At 39.0% G+C, this 20,099-nt stretch overlaps 1 protein-coding gene across 3 annotated transcripts in view; it reads left to right on the top strand.

Annotated features, from left to right (window-relative positions):
• The first annotated feature begins 5,113 nt into the window (after positions 1 to 5,113).
• inpp4b (inositol polyphosphate-4-phosphatase type II B) overlaps positions 5,114 to 20,099 on the top strand; it is a 204,401-nt gene continuing 189,415 nt past the window's right edge. The window contains exons 1-2 of one of the 3 annotated variants that reach the window (XM_056247209.1): positions 5,114 to 5,205; positions 14,433 to 14,549. In XM_056247209.1, the coding sequence (XP_056103184.1) occupies positions 5,167 to 5,205; positions 14,433 to 14,549 (156 nt within the window). In that variant the 5' untranslated portion in view covers positions 5,114 to 5,166. Of the gene's footprint in view, positions 5,206 to 10,040; positions 10,171 to 14,432; positions 14,550 to 20,099 lie in introns of those variants that run through there. The other 2 variants (XM_056247211.1, XM_056247210.1) reach the window with 2 other exon arrangements.

The following is a 20,099-nucleotide window of genomic DNA, read 5'->3' as shown; positions in this document are numbered from 1 at the left end:
CCCGCCTCCACTCACTCACTCAGCTCAGAGATCCACTGGTTGACGATCACACGTTGATCTGATTGGTTACAAGGTAGTGTGTGACGTCAGAAACACCAGCGATTTCAAACCGTGTTTTTGAGACTGTCTTTGGTTCACTGCAGTTTTAAGCAGAAAATACTCAGCAATGCTGTCGACTTATGAATTTACACATGGTTTGTCTTAAAGCACATTAAAAACACCACATAGACACATAAACAACATTAAAAACTTGATTTTCACCACAGGGGGACTTTAAAGTTTGTCTAGTTATTGATTGATAATGTGATGTTGAAAGGCAAAGTATTAAATTGCGTTTATGGTGCATCCAAAAAGAATCGTTTTAAAGTGATCTCATCATTTGGCAATAGAATTGCATTTATTAGTGTTATTTCTTCCCCGAAAGTTCTAAGAATCTTCAGTAGAATCGATAAGGAACCGAAATCGTTACGATTCCCATCCATACGGTATGTAGCACGTTCATTTTGTAGCTTCAGGTCAATAACCTGAGCTCTTGTACTCCTTTGAAAGTCTTACAGGAGTGTTTGACAGGAAGCCTCGACGCTCCTGGTCAGTTCTTTTGATGCATTTTTCATCTGCTTCATTTTTGACCTTGGATCACTGCGGGTCGCTTTCTTGTTTGTTAGAACATATCCAACTCTTTTAAATTATGAACTCAGCCTGCTTTATGCTTTTTGAAACTTGGTTTTCATGAGTTACAAAAAACTCTACACAGATCCTAATCCCAGAGGCTTTCAGAGTTCGGTGAGATGGTGTTATACAGGAAGACTGTGGAGGAAGGAAGGGAAGGAGTGAAAGAGAAATCTCTCTTCAAGAATAGCTCCAGAGCGGAGCGGCTTTTCCTGCTATAGGAAACCTGGAACGGGAGGGTGAAAGCCTCACTGAAGCCTTTGCTGACAGAAATTCAACCGTAATGGGAGAAATAACTGCTCTCAGCCATTCCACGCCACTTTTCAGGAGGCTCAGCCAGACTTCCTGTTTCCTCCTGAGATGCTTCCCGTGGACACCAACAAACCGCTCTACACATTTAAAGGGGTTATTCTCACCTCTTTTGGGCCCTATTTTATGTTTTCTTTCACAAAAGAGTGGATTTTTATCTCCATCTGCTTTCTCTCTCATGCCCTCGATTTCCTCTTGTATCAAGCGTTCATCTTTCTTCTGGACTCTATGATTCTGTGTTTAGGACTCGTCTCTTTTCTCTCAGCATGTAAAGGGTGGGTGTCAGAGTTCATGGGAAGGAAACTGAACCCGTCGGTGCAGGTGGCTGTGTTGGGCAATTAAAGGCACGGCATCATGATTATGGATGCAAATTAAACATATTTTAAAAATATTTAGATATTTTAATATATTTGAATTTGTATCATTTGTTTTTAACGGTTTCCCCAGCCAACGCCAGCATTTTTGACCCTTTCATAACCACATTTGTGATTTGTCATGGCTCCCAGAATTTTTTTTAATATGAATATCAAACTTACAATATACCGAAAGAAAGAACAGAGCAAGAAAAAATACTCTTGCTTTATGCATTCTTTCTTTTTTTTAAATCAACATTTGAATGTAGGTACGTTTCATACGTTCGATTTTGACATCTTAATTTCAAAAGGCTATATCTTAAAAGTGATAAAATATAGAGACTTTCTGTAAATTAGAGAAATATTAAGGATGACCCAAAGTTTATGTAGGGATTACAATTTCCCATCTAATTTGCATATTATGACGTCATATGGTGGCGGCAATCTTGGATTATAGAATTTTCATGAAAAGTCACATGTTTAAATGATAAAATGCAGCACTTCTTTCCCCCAAAAATGTCCCCCACCTTCTGTATGCTATATTGCACAATACTGAATGCTCAGGTAAATAGCAAGTAGTAAACAAACTGTGTAAATCATTACTAATAAATGGTAGAAACAAACCGAATGCATGTAGCGGTTGGCCTTTTGCTGTAGAGATTTTCCATTTACTACATACAGTAGGCACTCTGATTCCATGTATGGGGCACATATATATTATTCATATGACACACAAACACAAGTAGACAAGACCTGTTTAGTTCAAAAGCTCACTCGCCACGGCAAGACACAGATCATGAGTGAGATGATACGAGCAGCGCGGCCAGATCTGCCTCGCGCACGTGTCGAGTGTGCACAGCTCGGACTACTGTCATTGTGACTCCCCACCCTGCCTTCACGTTGCCCCCTAACTGTCCTATGAATACTTCGACCTCGTCTAACATACCCAGTGGCATTAGACAAAGTCTCCACCACAATACTGTCGCCGCGATTGTGGAGAGACTCTGATAAAATGGCTCACTCGCACACTAGCTCCGATTTTGTTCACACTGATTCAATGCGCTCTAACTCGAACATTTTGTATAGAAGCATGACGAGTCGGGGATGAAGTATGACATGTCTGCCATCTAGTGGAGGGGAGGTTGAACGAAATTTGACACCCAATTTGACAAAATCGGCCGTTTTATTCAGTGCCACATCTTGTCGAGTAAACTCGACCGTGGCGCCTAGAGGGTTAAAGGAGAACTCCGGCGCAAAATGAACCTTTGGTCTAATTACACATTGTTACCTAGTCAACCGTTATCTGAGATTTGTTTTCATGATTATCGAATGTAAATAGTTTTATCTCTAAAAACAGTTTAGCCTATAAAGCTAGTATAACGCTAGTATATTGGGCATAGATCAATGACAAATAAAAATCGCTTGTTAATACCACTAACAAGGCTCAAAATAGCCCCACACTAGCACGGTAGCATAATGAGGGTCCCTACCTTCAAACCGAAGCATTGAGAACTTTGTCAGTGTCCAGACAGTTTAATAAGAAGATATTTAATACATACAGTCAACTTCGCGTATACAGGCAGGAGCCATCTTTGAAAAACAGTCTCTACCAGTCGATCTACGAACGCCGATCCAAGTGCGCTGGTGAGATGTGAACGAGCTATAAGTTGTGATAAGGTGAGCGCGAACAGCAGGCTTGGATCGGCGTTCGTAGATCAACTGGTAGAGACTCTTTTTCAAAGATGGCTCCTGCCTGTATACGCGAAGTTGACTATGTATTAAATATCTTCTTATTACATTTACATTTATTCATTTAGCTGACGCTTTTATCCAAAGCGACTTACAATTGCTATATATGTCAGAGGTCGCACGCCTCTGGAGCAACTAGGGGTTAAGTGTCTTGCTCAGGGACACATTGGTGTCTCACAGTGGATTCGAACCCGGGTCTCTCACACCAAAGCCATGTGTCTAATCCACTGCGCCATCACCACCCCGAACTGTCTGGTCACTATTAAACTGTCTGGTCACTGACACTGTCTGGTCACTATTAAACTGTCTGGTCACTGACACTGTCTGGTCACTATTAAACTGTCTGGTCACTGACAAAGTTCTCAATGCTTCGGTTTGAAGGTAGGGACCCTCATTATGCTACCGTGTTAGTGTGGGGCTATTTTGAGCCTTGTTAGTGGTATTAACAAGCGATTTTTATTTGTCATTGATCTATGCCCAATATACTAGCGTTATACTAGCTTTATAGGCTAAACTGTTTTTAGAGATAAAACTATTTACATTCGATAATCATGAAAACAAATCTCAGATAACGGTTGACTAGGTAACAATGTGTAATTAGAGCAAAGGTTCATTTTGCGCCGGAGTTCTCCTTTAAACGAATAGTTTCTAGTTTCAAAATGAAGCTCTTTTGCTTACATCAGTGGTTCACAATGACCACATTCGTCCCAAAAAATCCCTAAAAAGGACCATAAAAGTAGTTAAAAATTAGCGCTATATTCCAAGTCATTTGTTATAATGTGTCTTGCGACCAAAATGCCACTGACGTTAACGAACCTATAGCAACTAAAATCTTTTGAAAGACTGAAGAATGGCGTAAGTCATCTGGACCACTTTTATGGTGCTTTTTTGCCTGTAAATAGTGAGGTAGTGGAAGTAAAAGCAGCTTGTCTGCATGATCTCGTAATGTGTTTGTGTTCTCGCTGGCCTAATTACTGAGCTTCAGGCTACAGGAAGTGGGAATCTGTTTCCGGGAAGATACTGGGTTATAATCTTTTTTCCCCCTAATGTGTCAGTCTTGGGTCATGTAGATTGAGTCTAAGGCGGACTTCATGCTTGGTTTGATTGATTGGTTTAAAAAAACAAAACTCACCAGTCCTTTTTCACATTGTACTTTTGGGTTTGTTTGCTCTGTCGATGTGAGGAGGACTAGTGGCAACTGATGGGAAACGGCATTATAGAATGATAAATGTGACCGAGATCATACAGCATGTCATCAATACTGGTTTGCTTTGGCGATTGTTGCAAAATTCGCAAAATGAATGGCTTATTCCTAACACTCTCTTGTAAAACAACCACAGTTTTCACGTTGGTTATTAGTTGAATGTTGGTGATGTTTGGATTAATATGGAAAAATGTGAAAATATATATTTTAAACGTGTCATCAACTAAAATTTTCTTTGACTAAAATTAGATTGCATTTACCCCTAAACCTACTAATCTCAGACAACTTTCTGCACGTTTACATTTTCAAAAAACATCACTTAGTATGATTAATAATTTGTGAAACTTCCTCATGGGGACCAAAAAAATAATATAAAGTCCCTACAAGGACAAGGATTTCAGATATTGCTATCTTTTTGGGGGTTTACCACACACACACACTATTAACTGTGAGAGGGGGGCATGTTTCTGCTGACAATCCTCTTGAGTCCTTTATTGAGGGCAACAGCTGGTTGTTCCCTCGGCCCGTATCTCACACCCAGACACACCCTCCAGAGACACACTGATCCCTGTGTTTCTCCTTTTCCTCCCTCCACATGGACTCTCAGCCCCACAAGAGTGCACAAAGAGAAGTCTATTTCCCTCCAAATTAGATTTGCTAGAGGAAAGAGCTTTGCACTTTTATAGCTCACCCGGACTGCAGTAATATTTAGCTTTCATGCATGTGTGTTTGTAGTTCTGCGACATATCTTCTGTAAACCTCACGGTGCAGAGCGGACGATGACTTGCGTCAGTTTCAGAGTTAGCAATCTAGCAAACTGGATGCTGGAAGGTGCTGGATATTTAACCTCTTTATGAAGCCTCGCTAGACTTTGGACTAAAGATGGACTTGAGCTCGTGTTGTTGGAGGCTGAGGTGTTCGGTAGGTGTACATTTATATTTATTAAGTTATTTGCGGAAGTTGAATGAATATGAAACTTTTAATATATTTTTTTACTATTGTAATGAAACAAATTATGTAAATACAATAAATTACCCTATGTTTTAATTATTTTTTATATATATTTGAATCTTTTACTTATTCACGAAACACATCATAGAATTTTTTAAGAATATTCATGAAGCCGTTTTGAATACATTTTGAATACGTTCCTCTATTGTAGTTCGTTTTAGATAAAAGCGTCTGCTAAATGCATAAATGTAAAAACAAATGGAAGGTGTTTGATTAAATATTCATGAAGCGCTTTTGCATACATTTGCATATGCATATACATCAGCAGTTCGCAAAGAAAAAAGCTCCCAGAAGGTCAAAAACCACCAATAAAGTACTATAAAAGTAGCACTATATTCAAAGTAATCTAAATTGCGACTTGTGACCAAAACGCCACTGACATCATTGTGCTGACTTGAGAAATAGCACTGAGGTAAAATAGTACATTTTCCGCAGCTGTACACAAGGCCACCCGAGTTTGATTCCCGGTTCAAGCTTCATGCTTTCTCAAGCCAACATCGGTTTGTTCACGTACAGTAAAGCTTCTAGTTACAGTTTGCTCTCCTTCAGAAGACTTTGAGCGAATCAATGATGTGTGAATAAATGATTGGCTGATCTATTCATGTAAGTCTGGCTTGCTGTGACACCTTGTTTGCTGTGTGTTGCATTCATAAATAACGGTTTATGCTGTTAAAGGAACACTCCGACTTTTTGGGACTTTAGCCTATTCACCTTATCCCCCAGAGTTAGATAAGTCCATACATACCTTTTTCATCTCCGTGCGTGCTATAAGTCTGTTTGACGCACCCACCGCTAGCCTAGCTTAGCACAAAGACTGGATGTAAATGGTTGCAGCTAGCATACTAATCCAAATAAGTGACAAAATAACGCAAACATTTTTCTATTTACATGTTGTGATTTGTATAGTCACTGAGTGTACAAAAAACAAAGTCACATGAGACACAGACATATTTTAACCGTATAAACACTGGGAACTATATTCTCTGAAGGCGAAGCACTGCTACTTGGCCGGAGTGATAACCGCAGCACCTGAGACGCGCCGTGGTGAGGAGCAGAGAGTTCGTTCAGAGTTTGGGTACCGTCTCAGGTGCTGCGGTTATCACTCCGCCCAAGTAGCAGTGCTTCCCCTTCAGAGAATATAGTTCCCAGTATTTAAAATATGTCTGTGTCTCATGTGACTTTGTTTTTTGTACACTCTGTGACTATACAAATCACAACATTTAAATAGGAAAATGTTTGCGCTATTTTGTCACTTATTGGGATTAGTATGCTAGCTGCAACCATTTACATCCAGTCTTTGTGCTAAGCTAGGCTAGCGGTGGGTGCGTCAGATAGAGTTACAGCACGCACGGAGATGAAAAAGGTATGTATGGACTTATCTAACTCTGGGGGATAAGGTGAATAGGCTAAAGTCCCAAAAAGTCGGAGTGTTCCTTTAACGGTATGCAATATAATTTGCTAGGCCACATAGTTAATCTTGCACACGTTAGCAGTTCCGCTGAGATGCGTCTCATGGTCGCATGTGATCATCTGAAGCGGTGGGGGAAACCACTGAGGTTCCCCTAATGGGAGAAACGTCACTGCGTTGTGCGTGTGTGTTGTGGATTCCTGTGAATGGCAGTTGTCTGAAATAGCTGGTCCACTTTTGTTGTTTAATATAGACAGGTGGTGTAGACTGAGATGAGACCACAGCTGTTCCCCGGCCTCTCGACTTAATGCACATCTAATCTCGTGTACAGCGCGAGCGTACACGGATGTGCGAACATGTTAGAGGCAGTTATAGGCAGCCGTTTGCCCTGGCAAATTCCCATATTTCCCAGTGGAGGTCTTGCTGTGGGACTGAGCCGCTTCAAGCTGATGCTGTGCTAATCTCGAGGAGTCCCTCAACGCAGCGCTGAAACTGTTTCCTGCAGACACTGCTAGTAAATGTCACAAATAATTTCCAAAGAAACTGCGAGTAACATATTCAATTAAATGTGATTTCGACGGACTGTAATAGTATTTTCTTTTCCAATAATCTCCGAAAGTGATTTTTACAGTGAGGGCTGGGAAGGATTGCGTCTGATTGGTGTGTTTTAAAGAACCATGGTGACTCACTGACTTCATGGGATCTCGTGCAATTTAAGTAGTTTAATGTTTTTACTGGATTGTTCAAATATTGTTAATCTAATATTTCAAACAAGAGTTTCACAAGGGATATTTATAACATTATTTCTTTATATTATTTATTATTACATTTTCGTATTTCTTTATATTATTTATTATTACATTTAAATGTAACAACATTATTACATTAATGTTATTGCATTTAACATTAATGTAGATTTGATAATGAAAATAAAAGTAGTCATCTAAAATTTGTGGGTTTGACTGTTAGATTTTGTGTTAATTTTGATATTTGTTTCCATCTTTTGAAAGTTTGATACTATTATACTGATTTTTTTTTTTTCATTTTGATGCTTATTTGTTTAGTTGTTTTTCCTACCAAATATGATGTCGCTTGGTGGAGGATGATGCCGTTAGGGAACTGGCTTTTGGTAGTTGCAAAAGACAATCCGGATGGAAAGTGATATTGAGGAGATCATGATATTTAGAAGAAATAAAATATGTTTTGTTTGAAATAAACCTTATTATTTAGAGAAAGAAAAACAATGAAGGAACATCTGGAATTGTTATATATATATATATATATATATATATATATATATACACTCACCGGCCACTTTATTAGGTACACCTGTCCAACTGCTCGTTAACACTTAATTTCTAAGCAGCCAATCACATGGCGGCAACTCAGTGCATTTAGGCATGTAGACATGGTCAAGACAATCTCCTGCAGTTCAAACCGAGCATCAGTATGGGGAAGAAAGTTGATTTGAGTGACTTTGAACGTGGCATGATTGTTGGTGCCAGAAGGGCTGGTCTGAGTATTTCAGAAACTGCTAATCTACTGGGATTTTCACGCACAACCATCTCTAGGGTTTACAGAGAATGGTCCGAAAAAGAAAAAACATCCAGTGAGCGGCAGTTCTGTGGGCGGAAATGCCTTGTTGATGCCAGAGGTCAGAGGAGAATGGCCAGACTGGTTCGAGCTGATAGAAGGGCAACAATGACTGAAATAACCACTCGTTACAACCGAGGTATGCAGCAAAGCATTTGTGAAGCCACAACACGCACAACCTTGAGGCGGATGGGCTACAACAGCAGAAGACTCCACCGGGTACCACTCATCTCCACTACAAATAGGAAAAAGAGGCTACAATTTGCAAGAGCTCACCAAAATTGAACAGTTGAAGACTGGAAAAATGTTGCCTGGTCTGATGAGTCTCGATTTCTGTTGAGACATTCAGATGTTAGAGTCAGAATTTGGCGTAAACAGAATGAGAACATGGAACCATCATGCCTTGTTACCACTGTGCAGGCTGGTGGTGGTGATGTAATGGTGTGGGGGATGTTTTCCTGGCACACTTTAGGCCCCTTAGTGCCAATTGGGCATCGTTTAAATGCCACGGCCTACCTGAGCATTGTTTCTGACCATGTCTATCCCTTTATGGCCACCATGTACCCATCCTCTGATGGCTACTTCCACCATGTCACAAAGCTCTAAGGTTTCTTGAACATGACAATGAGTTCACTGTACTAAAATGGCCTCCACAGTCACCAGATCTCAACCCAATAGAGCATCTTTGGGATGTGGTGGAACGGGAGATTCGCATCATGGATGTGCAGCCGACAAATCTGCGGCAACTGTGTGATGCCATCATGTCAATATGGACCAAACTCCCTGAGGAATGCTTCCAGCACCTTGTTGAATCTATGCCACGAAGAATTGAGGCAGTTCTGAAGGCAAAAGGGGGTCCAACCCGTTACTAGCATGGGGTACCTAATAAAGTGGCCGGTGAGTGTATATATATATATATATATATATATATTCATATAAGTTCAACACCAACAAAAATGACAATCACTGAAACCCCGAAAAAAAGCTAGTATGATTTCAGTCTTCCAATAATAAAACAAAAGAACAACATTTATTTGAATCAGAAATGTTTTGTAACATTATAAATGTCTACTTTACTTTTTTTTAACTCAATTTAACTACTTAAATATAATATGATCATTTTAATGCATCCTCTCTCAATAAAAGTAAAAAAAATCTTACGGACTGCAGACTTTTTAGTGGTAAGCGTTTGCTATATAGAATTACTAAGAATACCAAGTTAACAATTTAAGTATCAGAATATTGAATTCAATCCCTAAATATATTTGGAAAGAATGTGTGTGTGTGTGCGCACGTGTGCGTGTGTGTGCAGGAGAAGAATTCAGACGGATTCAACCTCTTAATCTCCTGGAAAATCCCACTCTATAAATGTGTATCTGTGCTGAAGAGGTTTGACGTCACGCTCCTGCCCCTTTATAAAACATCATTGTTGGCTTTGTGTTGTTGAAGCATGTGCATCTGTGGGTACATTTATTTCTAGCCAAAATCGAAGCGACCAGCTATTTATCCTGTCCGGTTTTGCATGGCATTCCCATCGAACATCCGGTTAGGGTAAAATTATGAGTGTGTCTGAGTCTGCCCAGCATGATGGCGCATTACGGAACAAATTGGCCACTTTGGGACACGTCTAAATGACTCCCTCCGCCCCGCATTCACCACACACTCTAAATAAATGCTGCTTTTTGAAGCGGGGCCATTAGTCCTGAGGACTGACCATTACCCACACTGCAGCAGTGAGTTTTCAGAGCTCCCCCGCGTCTCCACGCTGATTTATTACCGTTCTGATATTGACCTTGTGGTTGTATGGGTTTGGATTGGTGCTGGTTACTTGCTTTACCTCGACTCGAACTGAACTTTTAGGCATGGAAGGTGAGGTAAGTGTGATATTGCAGTACTTTTTAATGAGTTAGCATGGCTTGGTAACCCTAACCTTTTTCAAATATGGGCCTCTTGGTGCCGTTTATTAGACAAAATGCAAAAACCTTTTAGTCTTTACATCCTGCTGATTCTTTTAATTAAGCACCTTATAAATTATCAATCTCACCCTGTTGAACTGATGAATGATGCAAACCTGTAAAAGACTCTTAAGGCCCCCTGAGGAGGTGTGTGTGTGTGTGTGAGAGAGAGAGACTATAGTCAATGTCTCTATGTGTCTTCTTGTCTAGATTGATAGTTCATCTAAAACTCTTTCTTTCTTGGAACAAAATAGGAAGTTTGAAGCATCTTTACAAGCTTCGAAAACAATACCGTAAAAGAAAAAAAAATCTCATAATTTCAAATTATGTCATAACAATTGTGACAGTCAAAATTGTGAAGAAATGTCATGATTTATGACATAAAAACATATGAGATAAAAAGACATTGCATCGGAATTATGACATCATAATAATGACAGTTGACATTTATATGGTGTAATTATAACTTTTTATGCCTGCAATTGAGATAAACATAAAAGCATAATTTTTAGATTAGACTAAATTAAGACATTGCCACACGACTTTTTATCTAGTAATTTTGTCATTTTTGATCTCATCATTTCAAAGAAATTATCAAAAATTGAATAGAAAGCTCATAAACAAACAAAAAATTATACAAGTTGAAATTGGTTTCATTTGAATTATGAAATACAAAAAGACACAATTATTGTTATTAATTAACACAATTATGCTTTTGACATAATTATGACAAATTTGAAGTTATTGGATACTTTTATCTCATAATTATGACCTTTTTTTTAATACGGCATAAACGAGCGTCCATTATATTCCATGTCTTCTGAAGCTGTATAGTGGCTTTTCTGAGAATTTATCTTTAAAATTATTTCTTTTTTTCCATCCTCTATAGTGAAGATTTCAATTATGTTTCATGTTTGTGTTTAAAAAGTGTTGCACCATGTCTGCCCTCATTGACGCACCATTTCAGACACTTCAGAACATTTGAAATATAGTGAACGAGTTATTATAGACAATCATTTGATGGCGTCTTTGGAGCTTCAAAACCGTCAAAAAACGTCTTTCTCAGTGGAGAGTTTTGGAACGACGCTCGAGTTTGAGTAAATGATGACAGCATATTAATTTATAGGTGAGTTCTCCCGTTAACTGGACACATTTCCTCAGTTGATTTGCAGAACCGGAGGCTCTTAGACTCCATGTGATCTGTGGCTCAGATAGCGGCGTCTGCTCAGCCAATAAGCAGATGTGAAACAGATAGACTGTGGCCTCATCGATCCAGCGCTGACTTATGTAATAGCCGGGCTGCTTTTAACCCCTTAAAAGGAGAGCTGTTCGAGTTTCTGCTTTTCTGATTGAGTTTACAATCGCCCCTTGCTATCTGTCCCGCCCGCCGCCTCAGGGGACCACTGTCCAGAGACGCCCCAGAACGACATGTGTAAACTGGGAGTTTCCCGCTCTGAGATCAGTGAACTATGATAAGTGCACGAGGGACCGGCCGTGGGAAGACGACTGGCTTCTTGCGGGTCGAATAAACAGATGTCTTTTGATGTGGTGCGGGTTTCATCTCAACATGAGGTCTGAAGTGCCCCGTTAAATGAACTCTCGCTCTACACTATTAAATGGAAAGATTCCAAATAGAATCTTAAAGCCCCCCTGTGATGAAAATCAAGCTTTTAATGTTGTTTAAATGTCTATGTGGTGTTTTTAATACGCTTTAAGACAAACCATGTGTTAATTCATAAGTCGACAGTATTGCTGAGTATTTTCTGCTTAAAACTGCAGTGAACCAAAGACAGTCTCAAAAACACGGTTTGAAATCGCTGGTGTTTCTGACGTCACACACTACCTTGTAACCAATCAGATCAACGTGTGATCGTCAACGAGTGGATCTCTGAGCTGAGTGAGGGAGTGGAGGCGGGGCTAATTTGCATATTCATAGAACCGCGTATATTGAGGCAAGGGTGTTTCATTCAGTTACATTCAGGATGTTTTAAGGCATGAAGGAATTTCTTTTTAAATGTTATTTTGGCGATCAAAGATGATTTTAAGGGATTAAGTTATTGACTACAGGGGGACTTTAACGTTTTCTGTCATGGCGCTTCATACTTTATATAGTGCCTTTTTAGGGGTTCCATCATGGGATCATTTTATGGAACCCTAGGGTTCTAAATAGAACCCTATTGAACCTTTTTTTTCTTCTAAAGGCCGATTCACACCGCACAGTTAAACTCCAACAAACAAATTGGCCTTTGGATTTAGAATTTTATGAAAAATAACTTTAATTTTCACATCGCCCCAACAAACACTGATTGAACATGTTCAGTCGGGTGAAAACAAACTCCGACCAACACCAACAGACAGCGACAGGTGTAACACACCGATCCAACAAAACCCAACAAGCGTGCGGTGTGAATTGGTCTGAAGAGTTGTGCTTTTAGATGAATGGGTCAGGATGGCCGACTAGTCATCCAACCATAGGCGTCATTTACGGGGGGGACGGGTGGGACATGTCCCCACCACTTTTTGCCAGGGTCGATATTGTCCCCACCACTTTTGAAACATCTCGCGGCACGGATGTACCAATACAAATAAAACATATCCAGTTAACTAGCAGCATTCGTTTCATTCATTTGTTAAATAAGAGGCGATCTAGCGCTGAAATGTGTTGTCTTCACTCGGACGCGCGCTTCGATTCTATTCGTTCCGGTGAAATCACAAATCAAAATGCACACAAACGTGTCCCGCTTCTCTGGGCTCTAATCCGCACTCGTATAGTTTTTTTTCCCTCATCAAAACCGATAATGTTTATCAGTGATTTTATCACTGATAAACATTATCGGTTTATCAGTGATATCGGTTTATCAGTGATTTATCAGTGATTTTATCACTGATAAACATTATCGGTTTTGATGAGGGAAAAAAAACTATACGAGTGCGGATTAGAACCCAGAACCTCCGACACGCTTGGCAAAAATTCACGATACTAACAACATATATTAGATCTCATTGTACGACCAATTAAACCCAAAGTACCATCACATTTTTGGTCGGACATCATCACATCTTTGTATACATTTTTATTTATTTACATCAGTAAGCTACAGGACATCGTCTTTCAAAACATGACCTGCGCGAAAGAGAAAAAAGAATGAATGCGTCATTGTACCCAGCACTTTTGAAAATATCCTTCCGAATGCGTCTCTGTCCCCACCACATTTGAAACCAAACTGACGCCCATGCATCCAACAAATGACTAATCGAATAGTAAGATCGGCTAGTTCTGATATTTGTAGTGGTGATGCTTTAATTGACATGTTGTGCTTCAACTATTAGACCGTTTTGCATCCCTTTTATAAAGGTTGTAAGACAGATTAGTTGACTAGTTGTTCAGGCAATCAACTAACAAGTCTATTGGACGTCTAGCACAGCAGTTTTTGAACTTTCTGATGCCACAGACCCACAGAAATGATGATTCCCTTTTGAAGGGCCCAAATCCAGAAATATTAAGAGTACTGTATCATGCATCATGGATTCCACAGAAATATGAAGCAGCACAACTGTTTTCAACATTAATAATAATAAGTCTTACAATAATAAGTGAACACAATAATGTTTCTTGAGCAGGAAATCCTCATATTAGAGTGATTTCTGAAGGATCATGTGACGCTGAAGACTGGAGGAATGATGCTGAAAATTCAGCTTTGATCAAAGGAATTACTTTTTGAAATATATTACAATAGAAAAACGTTATTTTAAATTGTACAAAAATTTCAGAATATTACTGATTTTATGATTTTTAATCAAATAAATGCTGACTTTGCGAGCAAGAGACTTTTATCACTTTTTAAAAAATTTCATATGTTAGGGGACATTTATACTGTGATAAAAAAAAAAGAAAAAAAAGAATATTATCTGTAATATTAAATAAAATATCGGGACAATTTTGTGAATTATTATATTTTGGTATTTCATTTTATTCTACTTTACTTTACAAGGCTATATTTCTACACAGTAAATGATTTGCACCCCAGTTTGAAACCCCCTGGTTTAGCACATCGCTACTCTGATTGGCCTCGTTCTCCTCTGAACTCTTCCTGAATGAGTGATCATGCGTGCTGCAAGTTCGCTGTTCGCTCATTTCTCATCCTCACGCATTCACCTCCTGCTCTTTTTCCTCTTTGCAGGGAACAAGAGATCCCGTGTTCCTCACTGGAGGGAGTTTCCCACCTGATTGTCCCGTCTGCAGTGAGACACGCATCAAACTCAGCGTCTACGGTGTGAATGACGGCCACCAGCAGACGGTGAGTGAAGAGGTTTCTCTCTACATCAATCTGAGCCGGAGACTCGTGTTACGGCTCTTCTCGCCTCGGGTGCTTTCAGCTGTTGTCCTGCAGGTCTCTGGTCCGTGTGTATTTGGTGTGGTCCTGTCATTGCTTATTTGGTTCATGGCCGACACTAATGGGGGTTTCTGGGACCCAAATGTTGTTTGCTAAACCCTGAATGTTTTTTTCTTGTAATCACATGCTTGGTGACTTCTGTCACAAAATCATTGAGAGCTGCAGCTTTAGTCTATAAATCAGTCGTTGTCTTGCAAGCCACATGTTTGATTATTTTGCATAAACTCTGGTACATTGACGTTTTATTCTGCCACAAATTGACAGTTCATTTAATTTCTGTCACAGCGGTCCATTCTGCAGACAACACCAAAGAAATTAGATATTATTTCACAGACAAAATCTGATAACAAAGCGGGATATACAGATGTGAAATGAGATAGAGAAATCTGCCAACTTTAATGCTCGGTATACGATTTTGGGCTGTCGCAGATGAAAGATGACCAATCGTGGTGATTTCTGTGGTCTTGGCTCCTAAACGGTGGTCCTGCGTCATACAGTGAGAGATATTCAAAGACGGCCGTTGTCACGGTCTTGCGACCAAAGATATTCTGCGATCATTTTCTGACCGTGTCTGTAAGCAGCCAAGTCTATTACTTAAAGCAGCTGAGGGCTGCTGGACGGTGCTTGTTAATGGACGCGCACGCTCGGGTTGTTATTCACTGCAATGTCCACACACAAGTTAATATGCTTACATTGTAGATTTATTTTACAGTGACTGGTCTTCATTTCAAGTAGAGTCCAAAAAATCCACAGTTCCAGTCCTTCATCCGTACAGATTTCCTACTTGCATATCGTGGCATAGCATAACTTAGTGTAGCGGTCCAAAAACTGTGTGCACCTTCCCTCCAGCAACACCTGTCACCTGAAGGAAGGTTCCTACCTGTATTAAGGTAACCAATTACCAAGAGAGAGCCCTATTGGACGCACACTTACTGTACATAACAAGGTTTAAATGAAGACAAAATGGCTCTTACAGTGTCAGAAATGTAGGATGATCATCTCATAGTGTGTTTGCTGCTACGACCTACGTCTACTGACTAGCCAATAAAAATGCAACATGAAATGGCGTATTGATCAACATGGCGTGAAAACTTAAAACTACTGCTCCATTTGCAAAATTGGCATGTCAAGTTGGCCTCTTTTCCCAAGGTATGACCGGGTCTATATCCTCCTCTTCGTTTCCTCCTTTTTCTGCGATCAATCTTGCTCTATTTGTTTACCATTAGCGCATGCTGATGACGTTTCATTCTTCTATACTCGAAGATAAAACTGCAGTTCGTAACAGAACCTCTTGATGGGAATAACATCACAACATTTATTTTCATCAAGAGGTGCATCAATTTTGTTCTTCATGTCCATTCTTTCCCAATTTGAGCCTGACGCATCTTGACATTGTTACCAACTTTTACTATGATTTACTAAATTTTTTGGGTGAAACATTTTTACACTTAAAAATATTGATTTTAATATATAATATACATTTTAACGCAATGAAATCAATTACATATACCATATGAACTGAGTAAAAGTAAGTACAAAAATTAAGTAGATCTGAGTAACTGCATTTGGTACATTAACAAATAAAATTGAGTTGAAATAATTGAGAGAAACGTCATATGAGTAATATTACATTTTAATTCCCTCTAAACCTTTGTATAACATACTTAACACAACCACAGGCAGGGCCGTGCACAGACCTTTTGAGGGGCATGTGCTGAAACTGAAAAAGGGCACCCCCCTCCCTTTTTCCCCCCACCAAGTAATCAAAATTCATATAAGTACAAAAAATAGTTATATCAGTTATATATATATTTTTATAAATGTTATAGTTATAATTTTATATATATATATATATATATATATATATATATATATATATATATTAGGGGTGTGACGAGATCTCGTGCCACGAGATCTCGCGAGACTAAATAGGACGAGATTTCTCGTCGAGTGAAAAAGCTGTCTCGCGATATCCCCATTAATATTCCACCGCTACACTCACATTCGCCTAAACTATCGTTTTGTTGTTTTTATAAAAAAATAAAAACCATTATAAACTAATGCAAAAGTCTGCTCTGCTCATCCAGCACGAGTTGCCGTTGCAATCAGTGCAGCACGAATCACAGTTCACTGATCGCATGACGATGGCGGAGGATTCGTTGCGCAACAGACTAAACGTCTGGTAAATGTCTTATCATTTAGAATGCGCGCTCAGCACCGCTGCTCCCTATACGCGCGGTCACGAATTTGTAAGTGAAAGTAAAACACAAGCTCCCTGATGTGCATTGCGCACAAATTAGGCTGCATACATAAAATAATCCGTCTCCCAATACCCATCTCTGGACTGTTTATTTGCGGCTCTGGTCTCTGTTGGCACTGCGAATATTGAGAGAGCACTGTAACGTACAAAGGACAACAGACAAGGGAGGCTCCGTTTCTGAACTTATAATCGGAACGCAAGAACAACTGTAGAGACAAACAGCCTCGTTTCTCTCGGCCTTTTCCGAACTCACCGCATTAACCCTATAACTGCCGGTGCAAAATAAAACCGCAATTTCACAACAATTATAAAGAGTCTGTGTGCTAACTTTGATTATGGTTGCACTCGCACTTATTGTTTGCACTTAATAAGACTAAGAGAAAACAGTTATTTATTTTTGTTATTTATACGGTTTTTATTTCTCTGTTAAATGTGTGTTAAAAGGAGTTCAGTTAGGAGGTCACACACAGCCTCAATCAGAAGTTCTGAAAGCTCTTAAATGTACAGTAAGGTCTGAAGAGACTAATGTGAAATTATACAGGAGAAAAGCCAGTCAATAAAAACCTTTTACAGTGCTTGAATATTGTTTTCTTTCAATGCATTTGATAATTCATACTCATAAAGTAGACCTGAAATGACATGCATTAGAAGATTATTAGTTAAAACATTGAAAAATGCACCTGCATACTATTTTTCCAGCCATGAATTTTGTCATTGAGGATTTCTGAAAAATTGTGCAAAAATCTCGTCTCGTCTCGTTCTCGTGAACCCAATCTCGTGTCTAGTCTCGTCTCGTGAGATAAGCGTCTCGTCACACCCCTAATATATATATATATATATATTATATATATATATATATATATATATATAATTTTTTTCTGCTTTGCACACATAAAGTTCAATCAAATATATATTGTTTAGCTATTCTGTTTGGTTTCATAAGCTAATTTGTATTATTTGGTTAACATTGCTCTACCTCCCCCTCTTCTCAATGTCACACATAAACATGAGTCAAGTATTTTTGACAAATTATTTTTCAAAATAGTTTGTCAAAAATACTTGACTACACTACACTTTCCCTAAAATAAGCCAGCAATGAAAATAAATAACTAAAACAGTGTGAAAAGTACAGTTGCCGTAAAAAGCATTTCTTAAGGATCACGTGACAAAGGGAGAGTACTGAACTGGAGTAATGATGCTGAAAATTCAGCTTTGATCACAGATATTAATACCTTTTTAAAATATTTAAATAGAAAAGTTATTTTAGATTGCAAAAATATTTCACAATATTACTGTTTTTGCTGTATTTAAGCATTGGAATGAATTAAATCATGAATTACATTTTGCATGATAAAATATGAAGATTTCACAGTGATCTTCTGTAATGTTTTTTTTTTTTTTAGTTACTACTACAACATTACTGTAGTAAACCCATGTTTTACTACATTTATACATGTGGACGAGCGGAGAGTATAGGCCTACTATAGATTAAAAAAAACTATATAGCCATAGCGAATACGTGCATATCAACAGCCTTGAATTAACCATAATTTAATATTATTACCATAACAAGATGAAATGTTAATAAATTAAGTGTATTAACAATCATAAATCAAAGAAGAAAATTTCTTAGAAATATGTTACCTAGGTGAGGAGGATCACTCAGTCGCTTTGTGTAGTTTCAGTACAAAACGGGGGGGGGGGCGCGCCTGTGCTTATGATTTTCCGATGGTAAAAACAAATTTTATGTTGTTGTATTACTTATGAATATATTGATAACATTTTACAAAAGTCAAACTCAAATACAGTTACGGGGTTTTTGACCAGCTAATGTGTGCAAATGTGCATTTTGTCGGCATTAAAGGGTCATGAAACCCCCCTCTATCAGCTCAAGTCTAGCTCATAATCTTTTTGAAAAATGCAACTTAAATGGGCGTGGATGGCTGTGAGAAGAAGGGAGGGAGTGGGTGTGGCACGGCAGGGGAGAGGGGGAACTGTCATCAGCCAGCAGTGTTCATCTGGCAAAATCGTATTTGTACAATAATTTTGACCTCTGTACAATGTACGATCAATAATGAACAATAATCTCAGAGTTTTCAGTCGTTCGTCCAAACACACATCCTACCGCTTCTCTCTCTGACCCCGAATCATTTCGCAGGCTCGCCTGCCTGCACGCACACACACACACACACACACAACACGGTGTCGCCCGGCCCGCACGTCAACACTACACATTCACAAGTCTCCCGCATTAAGCATACAATATATTATCGAAATATCTAAAATGTTCATAACGACCGCTTATTTAACAAAAGGCAAGTAAAATGACCAGGGTTACATTTTAGACACACACTCTGAAGGGATAGAAAAGTCCTCAGGACTTGGTACCGCATTACTCGCAAGACGTAACTTGCATTGGTCATCGACAAGGCCGAAGTCCACCATTCTCCAATTCTCGAAGCTCTCTCGGGTAAAATGTTTGCGGCACTTGCGTCCCATGATTGTCTCTCTCCTTTACTACGCGATATCACAGTTTGACATGTCTGTGGAAAGATCCACGTGGTGTCATGAATAATTAAGAGACCGTGTCTTCTCATAGGATATACAAACTCAGTCTCATTAATAATTATGAGAGACCGATGAGTCATCAACGCACTACACTGTGCACTGCCACATCACAGCCTGCGATGAAGATTTTAAACCCGGAAGACGAAAATAGCTGGAAAAAACTAAAATTTAACCATTTTCGCCCTACTATTAAATCTAACAGATGCTAACATTGTCTTCAATGTTGTTCAACACACATACCTCTGTTAACATCTCAGAAAATTTGGTTTAGGGTTTCATGACCCTTTAAAACGGCGCCGGCGGCATCACATTACATTTTCATCAACGGGTTAGTTTGTTGTAGCTATATAGGCGCTCAGTTTTTCCTGTTGTAAAATACATTTGGCCAAAATCGCATTTTATAAAAGATGAAATACTACTGTATGCACAGGCTAAGTGTAGGCTATTTGCTATGAGTAGATGGCAAATTCTAGCCTAGCTAGACCTCTCTCTCAGGTCCCACATGTCTCAGTTAGACATCAAATAAATAAAATATGAGCTTTTATAGACAGTGTTTAGTACTTATTCAAACAAGAAGATCTTTATTTACCCTTGCAAAACTTCGTTCAGCTGCTGTCTGCTGTGCG

The sequence above is a fragment of the Rhinichthys klamathensis genome, unplaced genomic scaffold (assembly GCF_029890125.1).
Source record: "Rhinichthys klamathensis goyatoka isolate OS25496 unplaced genomic scaffold, OSU_Roscu_1.1 h1tg000044l_1, whole genome shotgun sequence".
In the NCBI taxonomy this organism is placed as follows: domain Eukaryota; kingdom Metazoa; phylum Chordata; class Actinopteri; order Cypriniformes; family Leuciscidae; genus Rhinichthys; species Rhinichthys klamathensis.
This window is presented reverse-complemented; position numbering and strand designations above follow the sequence as displayed.